The sequence below is a fragment of the Oryza sativa genome, chromosome 2 (genome assembly GCF_034140825.1).
Source record: "Oryza sativa Japonica Group chromosome 2, ASM3414082v1".
Classification (NCBI taxonomy): domain Eukaryota; kingdom Viridiplantae; phylum Streptophyta; class Magnoliopsida; order Poales; family Poaceae; genus Oryza; species Oryza sativa.
The window spans coordinates 31728372-31741374 of NC_089036.1; the positions used below are offsets into that span (position 1 = coordinate 31728372).

General features: G+C 49.1%; 1 protein-coding gene across 1 annotated transcript; it reads right to left on the reverse strand.

Annotated features, from left to right (window-relative positions):
* LOC4330709 (soluble starch synthase 2-2, chloroplastic/amyloplastic-like) lies at positions 1 to 5007 on the reverse strand. The gene is made up of 8 exons (NM_001416892.1): positions 4439 to 5007; positions 3662 to 4037; positions 3474 to 3538; positions 2973 to 3050; positions 2767 to 2877; positions 2624 to 2668; positions 1971 to 2144; positions 1 to 1470 (listed from the first exon to the last, which is right to left on the reverse strand). Exons 1-8 carry the CDS (start codon positions 4715 to 4717, stop codon positions 514 to 516), a joined length of 2085 nt encoding a protein of 694 aa, NP_001403821.1. The 5' UTR covers positions 4718 to 5007; the 3' UTR covers positions 1 to 513.
* Between the last annotated feature and the right edge of the window lie 7996 nt (positions 5008 to 13003).

A 13003-nucleotide genomic window follows, 5' to 3' on the forward strand; every position in this document is an offset into this window, starting at 1 on the left:
GGTAGTGTCAGTAGAAGCCCTGTGCTTCACTGCTTATATGAAAGAAAAGACAAGATTCAGAACATGGTTAACATCCGGCACTGAACTTGCTTGGAACCTGCACTGAAGAGCCGCACTGGCTTGAAAAACTCAGAAAGCTGGCAACATATACAAATATAACTCCCGCGACCCGGCCATCTCGTCTCCACCATTTACCAGGACAATGCCTTTAACACACACACACAAGACACAACACATTCGGTAATTCAGCGTGAACGTGAGTACGTGACCAATAAGAGCAGATCTCATGTAGTAGCAGTGTAGCACCAGTAGTACAGTTCACTTCCACCGTTGCTCCTACCGTCCGGTGGCATGATGGCATCGCGTGCCGCCGTCTCAGCAGCAGCGTGCCAGTCATCGTGTGGGCGCGAACGCGCGCGATGCGTCTGAGCGTCTCCGACGCAGAGCCGCCCTAGAGAAAAAGCGCGCCCATCCACGGCGGGATCCAGAGGCGTCGCGAAAAATACCACCAGCTCACCACTGGTACTTGGCCTTGACGAGGACGTCCTCGTAGAGCTCGGCGGCGTGGTCCCAGCTGAGGTCCTGCGCCATGCCGCGCGCCTGGAGCCCCCTCCAGCTCTCCTTGTAGTTCCGGTACGTGTTGAGGCAGTGCCCGAGCGCGTCGATCATCCGGTTCGCCTCGGCGCGGTCGAACGTCCACCCGAGCCCCGTGTCGGCGAACGGGTCGAACGGCGCCACCGTGTCGCGGAGCCCGCCCACGGCGTGCACCACGGGCACGGTGCCGTACGCCATGGCGTACAGCTGGTTCAGCCCGCACGGCTCGAACCGCGACGGCATCAGGAGGACGTCGGCGCCCGCCGTGATCCGGTGCGCCAGCTGCACCGAGAACCCCACCCACCCGCGCACCTTGTCGTTGTGCTCCGACTCGAACCGCCGCAGCATCTCCTCCAGGTCCGGCCGCCCCGTGCCCAGCATCACCACCTGCACGTCCTGCCCGGCGATCCACGGCATCGCGTCGCCGATGATGTCCACGCCCTTCTGGTGGTCGAGCCGCCCGATGAACCCGATCAGCGGCACGTCGTCGCGGACCTGCAGGCCCAGCTGCCGCTGCAGCGCCTCCTTGCACTGTTTCTTGCCGGTGTCCAGCGTCTCGAACGTGTAGTTGGCGTAGCCGTCGGACTGCAGGTGCTCGTCCACCTCGGGGTTCCATTCGGCCATGTCGATGCCGTTCACGATGCCCTGCAGCTTCCAGTCGTTGTGGTTTATTATCTCGTGGAGGCCCCAGCCACCGTCCATTGTCTTGATCTCCCACAGATAGCCATGGCTGACGGTGACCGCGCGGTCAGCCATCTTCAGGCCAGCGGCGAACACGTTGCTGTGCTCACCGCCGACGGGGTCGTACAGTCTGAAATGATCGATGTAGTGCTCGGGCAAGTCCATCGTGGCGAAGTCATCTACAGGGCCACGACCCTGAAAGAAGAAAATCATGAAACATCTATAAGAGATTAGCATCAAGGTAAATGCCCACGGATGACAAGCGGGAAAACAAGATTGAATTACATTGCGAAACGCAATCATAAAATAAATAGAAGCCAATTTAACTTTCATTAGAACTAAATTGGTGTCACTATGACAGTAGTATAGTCAATTATCTTTCAAGAGGCAAAATCAATAACTAATTCAACTTCGTAAGAACAAAACTGGTGTCATAAATAAACACAAATTTCCTATATTTTCTACATATAGGGTAAAATAGCAGGTGCACTCTGCTGTATTCCAGTACACAACTCTGAACTGAATTTTGTACTTTATCTGAATACCAGGTTTAAAATTGTATGGCCCTTATTAAAGAAAAGGAGAAACACTTGCAAAATACAAATGCCATTGAGCAGATCACTTGAAAACAAGTACATTAGTGGTTCAGATAATATTCGAAGAATGAAATTGCAGAATAAGACTAGGTGAAAAACCTGATGAGCAATGTTGTGTATCACAAGAACAGAGCGAGTATACTGCATCAAGCCATTATCTCGGTAATATGCCTTCAAATATACGGGTAAAAGTGCAGTATGCCAATCATTTGCAATGAAGACTAAATTGCCATCACCGTAGATGGAACCACCACATGGAGCAAACCAAGGAACCTGCAAATGTTTCATCAGATGAATGAATTGTACTTATTCGAGAACATAACATCAGGCTCATTCACCTCATAAACTAAAACAAACATGAAAATCTTATCATTAATTGTTCTTGTGTTTTCTACAAAGTAGTCAATGGCACACAAACAGCTTGCTGCAAGACACTCAGATATATATCGACTGACTAGATGGTGTACTAAATTCTAATTGTCAAACATCAAAATTTTAGTATTAACTGTTTGCTACGAAGTAGTGAAAGGTGCATAAACAGCTTGCTGCAAGAAACTTGGATATGCATCGACTGACCAGCTGGTGTACGAAATTCTAATTGTGGACTGTAGTAAGAAATTATTGTGTTTAGTCCCACTGGAAATTGATGGTGGTGAGACCTGGGTGGCCCACTCGTGGTGGAGTGAGCTGCGAATCTAACAGAACTGTAAGGAGTACATTTATAGACTAGTAGCAATAAAATGGGAAGTTACCTCAACAGCAGCTTTGCAGAACAAAATCATACGCTTCAAAACATCCTGCCATCAAATGATAAAATTGTGCAAAAAATATTTACAGAAGATTTAAAAGGAACTTATTTGTAAGTCAATTAAGCTATAGAAAAATTGGGACTTACAAATCTTTCTCCTCCATAAATATCATTGTGCCGGTGTCGAAAGGGAGGGGCCTCTAGAAACACAAAATCAACACCATCGATAAAAGCATGAAAATAACTCACTTCTGAATCCTGAAAACCACACACACAGAAAAAAAAAGATTCTATCATGAACCTTTAAACTTTTCATTTCACATTGCACAATAACTGTTTCAATGTTTTCTTACCTGTCCAGCTACCCTGTAACGTTTGCGGACACCTAGATCCTTGGCTTCTGCATATTCTCCGTATCTTGGTATCACAACCTAAAATTGAAATAGCCACTTATATTTGGATCACTTAAAACTAAGCCACTGAACTCAATCGGTGCATATCCTACTACATTTCAATTTAAGATGCTATCTTAAGAATTGTCATCCATCTCAAGCATGCTAAATCATACAGCTCAAAAATTGTTATCTAACAAGAATACAAGATAGATTTCCACACTTCTCTCCTAAATATGTGAAACAACATTTAATAGCTGACAGAGACAACAGGGTAACAATTTGAGGATTGTTTTCCATGATGCACGCAAATCAAAAGAATGAGACTTAAGAGTTTCAGATATAACAATCAAAATACCACCTCTTAGTCTCTTACGTTGTGGATTGCACATATACTAGTACTACAGATTGTTAATCTCTTCCGAGACAATCAAACAAAGACAAATGTGAAGGAGTACGTACCATAACACGATGTCCTCTTCTTGCCAGAGCCTTAGGCAAAGCACCCACAACATCTCCAAGACCACCTTCACATGATAGCAGTTATTAGAAGGAACATTGCCTAAGCTTAAAAGTAAAAGCCTGATTGGTCATGCTCAAAAAGGGGAAATGATGGGGTCAGGCCCAATTTCCAGTTTAGATATGCATACCTGTTTTACAGAAAGGAGAACATTCAGAAGCCACCACAATGACATTCATCACATTTGGCCCTGCCAATGGACCAGATTCCTTGTTCTCACTATCATCTGCAGAGCTTACTGCACCTGCATCTCCACCAGCATCAGCCTTAGCTTCCAACGGTTCAGCAACACCGACGTCTTCCTTCTTGTCCAGTGCAGCCTTCGATTCCACAGCTTGTGCATTACCATCAGCTTCAGCCTTGGAAGCAGGAACTGACGGGTCAACTTTGGGTTTAGACACTGGTGCATCAGATTTGGTAGCTCTGCTCACAACCTCTCCATTTTGCTTCGCAACGGCAGGTTTCACGTATTTGGGTGATGAAACTGAATCCTCAACATGATCAGCCTGAATGCATATACACCATCACTCAACCAGAATCAGCAAAGTTATAAGCATTTAAGCATTATCAACTTGAAAAATGAAATGTCACACAGGGGTAGTGGAATATACTAAACAAGTTGGATAGGGAAATTCATGTCAAAAAGTGCAGCGAGGTAACATTTCCGAATAACAAATGGTAAATAATTAGCTCCTAGCTCGCTAGATCAAGCAACTGTAGTTCTAGCAACATGGCTCTACATGTAACTGCGCTATTTGCACTAACTAATTGCACGTTCTGGCACGCATACTATAATCAAATCACGAAAAGTAGTTAAAATATCAAAATGACACGATCTGAAAGTCTGAAACACGTGGGCCAACAGTCTCAAGCTTGGTTCTAAAAAAAATGGAGGAAAAGTATCAACCTTGGCCGTGCTGCCCTGCACAGCGACCGCCTTCGAGCTCCCCGCTGACTTCGTCTTCGCCTTCGCGACGCCATCCTCACCACCGGCGGCCGACGCCGAGCACACGACGGCTCCGTCCCGAACCAAACCCCGCCGCTCCCAATGCAACCGCAGCCCCGTGCCACCATACAAGTGCCACCAAACCCCGCTCACCCTGCTCCGCCTGCGCCGCGGCGAAGAGGAGGAGGAGCCAGCGAGGAAGAGAGTAGCCGCCGGCGAGGAAGCGATTGCCCCCGACATAGGATCCGCCGCCGCCGCCGCTCCTCCTCCTCCTACTACTACTACTAGATTGCGGCCGAGCTAGCTAGCTAGGCAACGAGCGGCGCCGCGCGCGCACGAGGTGAATTAAGCGGCGGGGGAAAGATCTGCCGGAGGTGTGGCTGATGTTACGCCGGTGTGGTCCCCGGGGGACGGAGGGGGTGGAGGCCACTGGCCACCGACGGCGGAGAGTGGCCGAGGTGGGTCGTGTCGTGTGGAGCTCGGGAATCCGAGAGGTGGGAAGACGAGACGACGACGAGAGAAAAGAGATTGGAGGGAAGGCAAACGGCTCGCCGCTCTTGTGCACCAAAATTTTCAGGATATTTTCCTGTATTTTTTTCTATTTTCTGACAAGTGGGCCCCACCGTTTGGAATGGCCGTCTCCGATTGGTTGTGGGTACTGGGGTGGGCCATGGAAAGGGGCATGGGAGAACAAGATTGGGTTTTGGTTTGACTGACCTGTGGGGCCTCAATTTGGTGGGTGATGGTGTGGGGCCCACGTGTCAGGCAGAGGGGAGAAGGTGCCAGAAGGACCGGCCTGAAACACGTCGTGGGCTCGTGGCCCTGTCCAGTCTTTGGACTTGATGATGTGGTGGCGATGTGGCTAGTGGAAAATGCAGTGTGCGGAGTGCATATGCAATCGGTTCGCTAATCAACTTCAGTCCAATAATTCACGTCTCCAAACAATAATTTTCATACTTCAATTCAATAGTTTACCTCTTCAAAGAATTTTCCTACGGTACCGTTGTGCAAAGTACACAATTAGTTGTGCATTATACTCGGCCTAAATTTTCGTCTTAATTTCTATATGGATATGAATCATTTCAGCCGGAGTTGGATTGTAAATCCACCCAGCCAGTCAACTTGTTTACTTACCAAAAACCAACAAAATCTTTTATTATGGCTGTGTTCGGAAGAGCTAGCAGTGGCTGCGCTGCAGCCACACCAACAGGATCTACCAAGTAAATTTGTACTAAAACAACTGCAGCACTGCGGCTGTACAGCCACTGTCTAGCTGATCCGAACAAACCCTATATATCGTTTGATGTCGCTGAGGCAAACATACTGTGTTCAAATCGAGCGGACTCAAACGGTATATTTTCAAATGAAAAATAATTTGTGAATAAAACTTTTATATACGTGTTTTTAGAGATCTAAAAGCAAAGGCTGAAAAATAAACTTCGATGAAAAAAACCCAAAATCAACTTCAAATTTAAGGTTGAAAATTTAAATTTTGATTGATAAGTATAAGTATAAGCGAAAAGATGTGGCCCGAGATTTCTTGAACATAACACTCAATTATGAATGTTTAGACCAACTCCATGGCACATACAATTGCAATGCAAGGGGTGTATTGAAACCAACCAACAGTGATAAACAATAGGTACTTTGTATGTATCTCGGAGCAAATCATAATGATGAAGAAATATAAAACATGAATGCCTCAAATATTTCATGTCTGGTTTGTGCATATCTCTGTTTCGACCTACCAATGAAAATGGCACATGCATCTCCAAAATGCTCCAAAAAATACAATAAAACAATAAATTTCAATTTGAGAGGAATGCATGTTCATACAAGAAATCCAAGAAAATAACTAATTTGCTAGTATGAGGCGGCCATGTTCTAGAAAAATATCATAATAAGTTTTGCTAACTTAAGACAATCAGAGAGGCCCAAGTCATTCAACAATTAACACTAGCACAATCAAAGGAACATGCTATGTGGAGTATACATTTCTATGGGCTCTATCCTTACTAGGTGGCACAAATCGGCTTACTTACTATATTAGGTTATAACGTTCTTATTGTCTCATGCTTTGCGAATGGGCATGTAGCCTAGTGGTTACAGTGACATAAGTAGTACACCAAGTCCTGAGTTCAAATCTCCATATGAGCAAATTTTAGATTGAGTTGTTTGAGGGGCTAAGTTCTCAATTTAAAAGGCTTCATATATTCGGTTGGGTATAGAGACCAGATAAAAAATACCATTCTCTAAAAAAAAAATTGTCCCATGCTTTTAAAGAGACTAACATTCATGGCCTTTCACCAGCTGAAAAACACCCTTATGTTGAGATCAATATTTGTAATTTCTCCATGGCCTCAAATTTGCCGAGCTCATCTCCACCACACATGCACAAAACACACACAAACACATGCATGAATCCACATGGGGTTGGCCACATATGCATGACATATAATCTTCACTTCTTCCAAGAGATCGAGTCAACATAGGGCACTTAACACATGAAAAATTTACGACCTAACTTTTCTATCATGTGGCACATAGCACTTTTCACCATTTGCTCTTGCCTTCTTTCAATTGCCACTCATTTGCATATTGTCAATCATCGAAGAAAGCTCTAAACATTATAGATTATAGAACTAAGGTATGGCCATGTGGCTAGGTTCAATCCCATGCTATTACCTATTGCGCCTCATATAAACCCTTGGATTTGATCCTTGGGTTAGTCATGGCACATATGTATGCGCATCAGTGAGATAGTGGTTTTCATATTTGTTGAAGGTCGGATCGGTATCATATATTCCTACTATGTGGAAGCAAACATGAGTATGCTTGCGTAGGGTGTAGGTATCCACTTACCCTTAAGAAGCGTATCTCCAAAAACCGAGGAGTAGAAAAACCAAAACCTTTGATGATATAGCTCTTGAAGCTTGGGGTCTCCAGTAGATGCCTTTGAAAGAAAGTAAAATCTTTAATGTTCTGAGTGTTCATACCGCATACGCCCATAGCAATCACTTAATAGACGAAGGTTCGAGAGTTTCAAGAGTTACTAAGACCCAAGATTAATGAGCAACGGATAATATTTGTTTCAAGCATAATCTATAAAATCTTTTAGTTTGTTACCCTATCAAAGTAGCAAATGAATATTTTCGTGCATTTCTAAAAAAAAGTTGGTTTTATAGAGCGACAACCAACCACATTCATTTTGTAATAAAAATTGCTAATGTCAATGCACCCATATCACAATTTGGACCGCTATACCACGGGATTCCGTCCGGACGATATGATATCAAATAGGTATTAGATCTAGATACCCATGGGTACCAATTGATGCTCGTTTTGGTACTAGATCTCATACCCTATAGGTACCATCAGCATCTCATTAGTATCAATTGGTAACCGTCTGTACCAGTTGATACCCTATCGGTTCCACTGGTCGATACTCATTGATACTCGTTGGTGCCATTAGATATCGGCCTGTTGGTACTAGGAGGAAGGAGAGAAAGCAACACAGACAAATGAATGTAGTGTTGTCCTCTTCCTCTTCCCTTTTTCTCACTCCCACATGATGAGACTTCCAACTGAAGACTGGCGAGGTCTTGCTAGCTAGGGAGAAAAGAAGAAGGAGCTCGAGGAGGAAGAAGAAGCTTGACATATGATATCAAATTCAAACACCGGAGGAATGACGAGTTTAAGGGAGGACACTATATGACAAAACGAAGCCCGGTGCCTCCCTAATATGCAATGGCTAAAACCAAACTTCGGGAGCTCAATCCTTCCCTTATCCATTCCCCTCTATCTCGCTCAATCCTTTCCTTATCCATTCCCGTCTATCTCTTTCTCTTCCTCCTTCTTTCTCCCTTTCTTCTTCCTTCTCCGGCTCTTGTATACTGAGACCTCCTCCCTACTCTGCACCACGTGGCCATCAGCTCGATCGGCCCACCCCGCACCGTCACCAATTGTAGCGCCCGTTCCGTCGTGGCGCCTAGCGGGAAAACTATCTCTTAAAAACTCTATTTGCGAAATTTGTTTCTTTGCTTGTTGTCTAGTGTCCATGCCATCTCAGATCTCAAATCCCCGATCTATCGCCGAGTTCAATCCCGAATCCAAATCCTTCCCAAATCAATTCCTCCGCAAAAGTCTAATTTGCCTCCCCGGGTTCGATGGGCCGAATCTCTCTCGGCCCATCTCCCCCTCCCTCCCCGGGTCTCTCTCTCTCTCTCTCTCTCTCCCTCTTCTCCGCTCTGCCCGCGCGCCGCGCGCGCGTGCGCGTGAGCCGCGCCGAGTCGAGCCCTCCTCCCTCGCGTGCGCACGCCCGTGTGGCCGCTGCCCTGCCGCGCCTGAGCCGTCCGCGCCGCCCGGCCCCGCTGCCCCGCCGCGCCTCCCGTTGCAACCGCGCGCGCGTGCCGTGGTGGCCGACCGCCTGGTCGCCGCCGTCGTCAGCACCTGCCTGCGCCTGTCGCCCGTGTCGCCGCTCCGCTCCAAACCGCCCCGCCGTCATCGCCGTCGTCATCGCCCGGCCCCCGCCACTCCGCGCGCAAGCTGCCAAGGGACGGAGGCAGAGCTCCTCCTCCCTCTGCCGCGTCGCCCCCGCTCCCTCCTCCTTTTCCCGAAGAGGCAAGGGGACAAGCCCCTTTTCTCTCCCTCTTTTCCCCTTTTTCCTCCCGCCGGCGTCATCCTCCTCCCTCCTCCCTGTCGCCGCTTTGGCCGCGACCGCCGAGCGCTAGCCCTCTCCTTTGACCGCCCTAAGTCGGTTCCCAAACCGACATTGCCATCCTATAAACCCAAGCTTCCCCCTTTCCTTTCCTCTCCCATTTGCCTCCACGCCATTGCCGCCGCCTCCCGTGCTCTGTTCGCTGTTGCCGTTCGTCGTTGCGCGTGTCGGAGGAGCCGGCACGAGCAAGGACGCGGAAGGGGACTCCGAGCGCGCCCTCTCCTTCCTCTTCCCCGGCCCGAGGCCGGAGAGATTACTCCCGCGCTGTCGGCCTCTCGTCACTGCGCCCGCCCGCACGGTAGTGCATCTCCCCGTTCTCCCTCCTCGCTCCATTTCCTCCCCTTAGACTCGGGTAGTAGCACGAGTAGCCTCCCCGTAGCTAGCCGGCGCCGCCCCGACCGTTGCCGCCGCTCGCCATGTGCTCGCCGCCGTCGCCGCCCGAGCTCGGAAGCGCCGCTCGTCGCCGGCCTCGCTCGGCGCAGCTCCGCCCAATCCAACGCTAGCATCGGATTCCCGTAGCCGCGTAGATGCTCTCGCCGCCGGGAATCGACCCCTCGTGACCTCGTCGCCGTTTCCCCCTTCTCCCGCCGCCGGTTGCCGCCGCCGCAATTCGCCGCCGTCGGGCATCCTCCGGCGAATCCGAGCCATTGGCTCGTCTCCCCTCGTCCTGAGCAACCACCCGGTGCGCTCGCTTTCGCCTGTATCGCCGTGGTTCGCTCCGCCGCTCGTCGCTGTCGTCCGCCATCCGTTCCGGCCGGCGTCGTCGTCTACCTCCCGCCAGCCCGCGTGGCAACCACGTAGGCGCCACGTCGGCGCCAGCTCGGCCGAGATCGGGTCGGGCCGACCCCGGTCAGCCCCTCCCGTGCGTGCGTTCCACCGCGAGCCGTGAGGCTGCGCATGGGCCCGCCGCATCCGCGTCCTCCGCGAACCGCGCGCGTGCACCGCGTCTCTCCCCCATCCTAGCGCCGCGCCGCGTGCTCCCTCCGCACGGTGAGCCGAGCCGCTGACAAGCGGGTCCCACTCGGGACCACGCGAGGTGGGCCCGGTCCACCGGCTCTCTCTCTCCTCCCCTCCCGCGCGCGCGTGCCTTGGGCCGCCTTGGGCCGGCCGGCCCATTTAGCTCGGCCGAGCCGCCCCTTTTCTCTCGGGCCGCGCCCTAGCCGCCCGAGGGAAGTCTAATTTCCCTCCCTCTTTTCTTTTCTTTTCTTTTCTTTTTCAAAAAGGATTTAATTAAATCCTTTTACTTTAGACCCAAAAATCCAATAATCTTAGAAATTCAATATCTTCCCAACCGTAAATCCGTTTGACTCCGTTCAACTTCCAAAATTCCTCAAATCTCGAGATCTATCTAATGGCACGCTTAGAGGTCTTTAATAGGGCTTTATTTTCGCCGTTTGTTGAGTTGTCCCGTTTCGCGTGTAGTTTCGGAGCCCGAAGACTCGCAGTGCGAGGATTTCGAGGATCAAGCTCCAGATCTCGAGCAAGGCAAGCCACCTTTGAGCATCTTGAGCCTATATTTGAATTTAATTATGTTACTTGAAAAATATTACGCATTGATAGGATCGCACTTAATCTGTTTGTCCCGTCTGCAAGGCAGATTGGCGGACCTACCTAATTTGTTGCATTTGATCCTTCCTTTGTTAATTGTTATATCATGTCCCCTTGTAACCATCTAGTTGTGCCTCGATATTCGTGCACCCTGTGCGAGTATCGACGGTCGCCTTCAAACTTAAAATCTGAAAAACTTCTTGGGTAAAACTTGGGTTTTACAAAAGGCTTGGAAAACCCGACACCTGAGTCGGTGCTTGCGAACTAAATGAATTTCCAAAACCGCGAATCGGGGAACGTACCGGGTGTACGGTTTCCCGCTCTTGCACCTAAGGACCGTTTCCTTGGAATTTCATCCGAACATAAGACAAGTACGACCACATGGGTGGAATGGGACACCCCTGGCTGAGTAACTAGCTTATCAAGGGAGCCTTGATGCCGAGAGACATGTGGATTCGCCGGGGTGGTGTCGGGGAGGACCCCTGGGCTTCCTGGCATAGTATGGTCTGGGACCTAACCTGTTGTTGGTCTGGGACCCCTCTCGTCGGCATATGGTAAACCTGTGTCGGCTTACGAAATGCCTTGTCATGAAAGCTTGGAGGTCTCCCGACGTGGCTGATCCCCACGGGCTGGGTGATCCGGGTTAGTAATGTCGTGTGGGTAAAGTGTACCCCCTCTGCAGAGGTTAACAAACTGTTCGAACAGCCGTGCCCACGGTCATGGGCGGATGTGAGGTGATTCCTTGCGTAGTGTTGTTTGACTACTGCCTTGTGAAATTGCTGTTGTGGAAAGGGGTTCGATGTTTGAAAAATCTGCAGCTGATGGGATCAGCTAGGCCCGGGTGGCCGTTTGAAAGTTGTTGGCCCGGGTGGCCGTTTGAAAAGCTGTTGGCCGGGTGCCAACCTTGATTCAATTCTAAAGACTGATACATTGCACATACTTCAACCGGACGAGACGCACTGTCTCATCCATGTCGTTTGAGAAGCACTCACTTAGTTGCTTTCAGAAAAGAGTTCAAATAAAATCAATTACAAAAACAACAGCCTTTCCTTGAAGCCTGCATTAAACACTTATTTCCCATGGCTTGCTGAGTACTCCCGTACTCACCCTTGCTCTACATAAATAATCCCCCCCAGTTGCTGAAGAAGATGAAGCGGATCCCGCTGACGAGGAGTTCTTCCAGGAGCAAGCCGGCTACGATGAGTTTTAGGGTTTCGGCCTAGTTCCCAAGTCGCGCCTGTGTTGTTTGGTCCAAGTCCTGGCTTCCGCTTCCCTTTTGTAATGCGGTTGTGAGCTCGGGATCTGTCCGCAGCCCGACTTGATTGTACTCCTACTCTATAATAAAGAGACCTCTGTTGCTGTGATATTCTGTCTTCCTGTGATACCAGCACTGTTTTCTGGGACTGGTATCGATTAACAGGTTAATTTGGAGCGTCACGGGCTAGTTCCGGTCGGTAATAGTTCGGGGCGTGACACCAATCCCGTGTTCGAAGAAATCACTCTTCATTGAAGCACTGCAACAGCCCCCGTGAAATCTGGCTGCCTCTGCATCGTTTCTTTGCCATACCCGCATGAGGGAGGAAGAGGATCTCATTCTGGAAGCTAAGAATGATATGCGATATCTAGCATTGCCGTAAAATATTGGTTAAAAAAATACCCAACACAATCATTTGCCACCCAATTCTTTTTATTGCCAAAACTCATCGTTACCAAATATGTTTTCTGATTACACGAAATACGCATACATGCACACCATGCTCACATACACGCAATTCCGCAAATAGACACCCCAGCACACGATAAAAAAAAACAGAGACCAACGACAAGTCTGTGGGCATCAAGATTTTAATCATGATGGATACAATAATACAACGATCACTGTGGCACCCGCCACACTTGATACAGTAGATAATCAAGCAAGCACTTCTTCAAGCTTGTCAGCACGCGTAGCACTGTGTACTATTACAACTACACAAGCGTCACGGTACAAAAACGTTGATCAACAAACAGTACGACGTGACGTGGCAAAGTATCGTCCATCACATACAGTACACAACGATCCAAAAGATTCAATTCCGACCTGGCAAAGCGTCAGCCACTCGCGCGGATCAAACGGCGAAGGAGAAAGCGGACAAAAACCTCATCCGTATCCAATCCGCGCCGTCCAATCGCTCGATCCAACGGCTCGTGTCCCCCGCAATCTCCCCTCATCCTATCCACTACTCGCCCCCCAAACCTAACACTTCACTACTCCCACCCTC

Excerpts from the sequence above, each read along its gene's own strand:
- LOC4330709 (NM_001416892.1), bottom strand. The coding sequence starts at position 4,717 with ATGTCGGGGGCAATCGCTTCCTCGCCGGCGGCTACTCTCTTCCTCGCT. Across the intron at positions 2,669-2,766 it reads TTTATGGAGGAGAAAGATTT|GATGTTTTGAAGCGTATGAT; the intron begins GTAAGTCCCAAT and ends ATTTGATGGCAG. Across the intron at positions 2,145-2,623 it reads TCTGCAAAGCTGCTGTTGAG|GTTCCTTGGTTTGCTCCATG; the intron begins GTAACTTCCCAT and ends AAACATTTGCAG.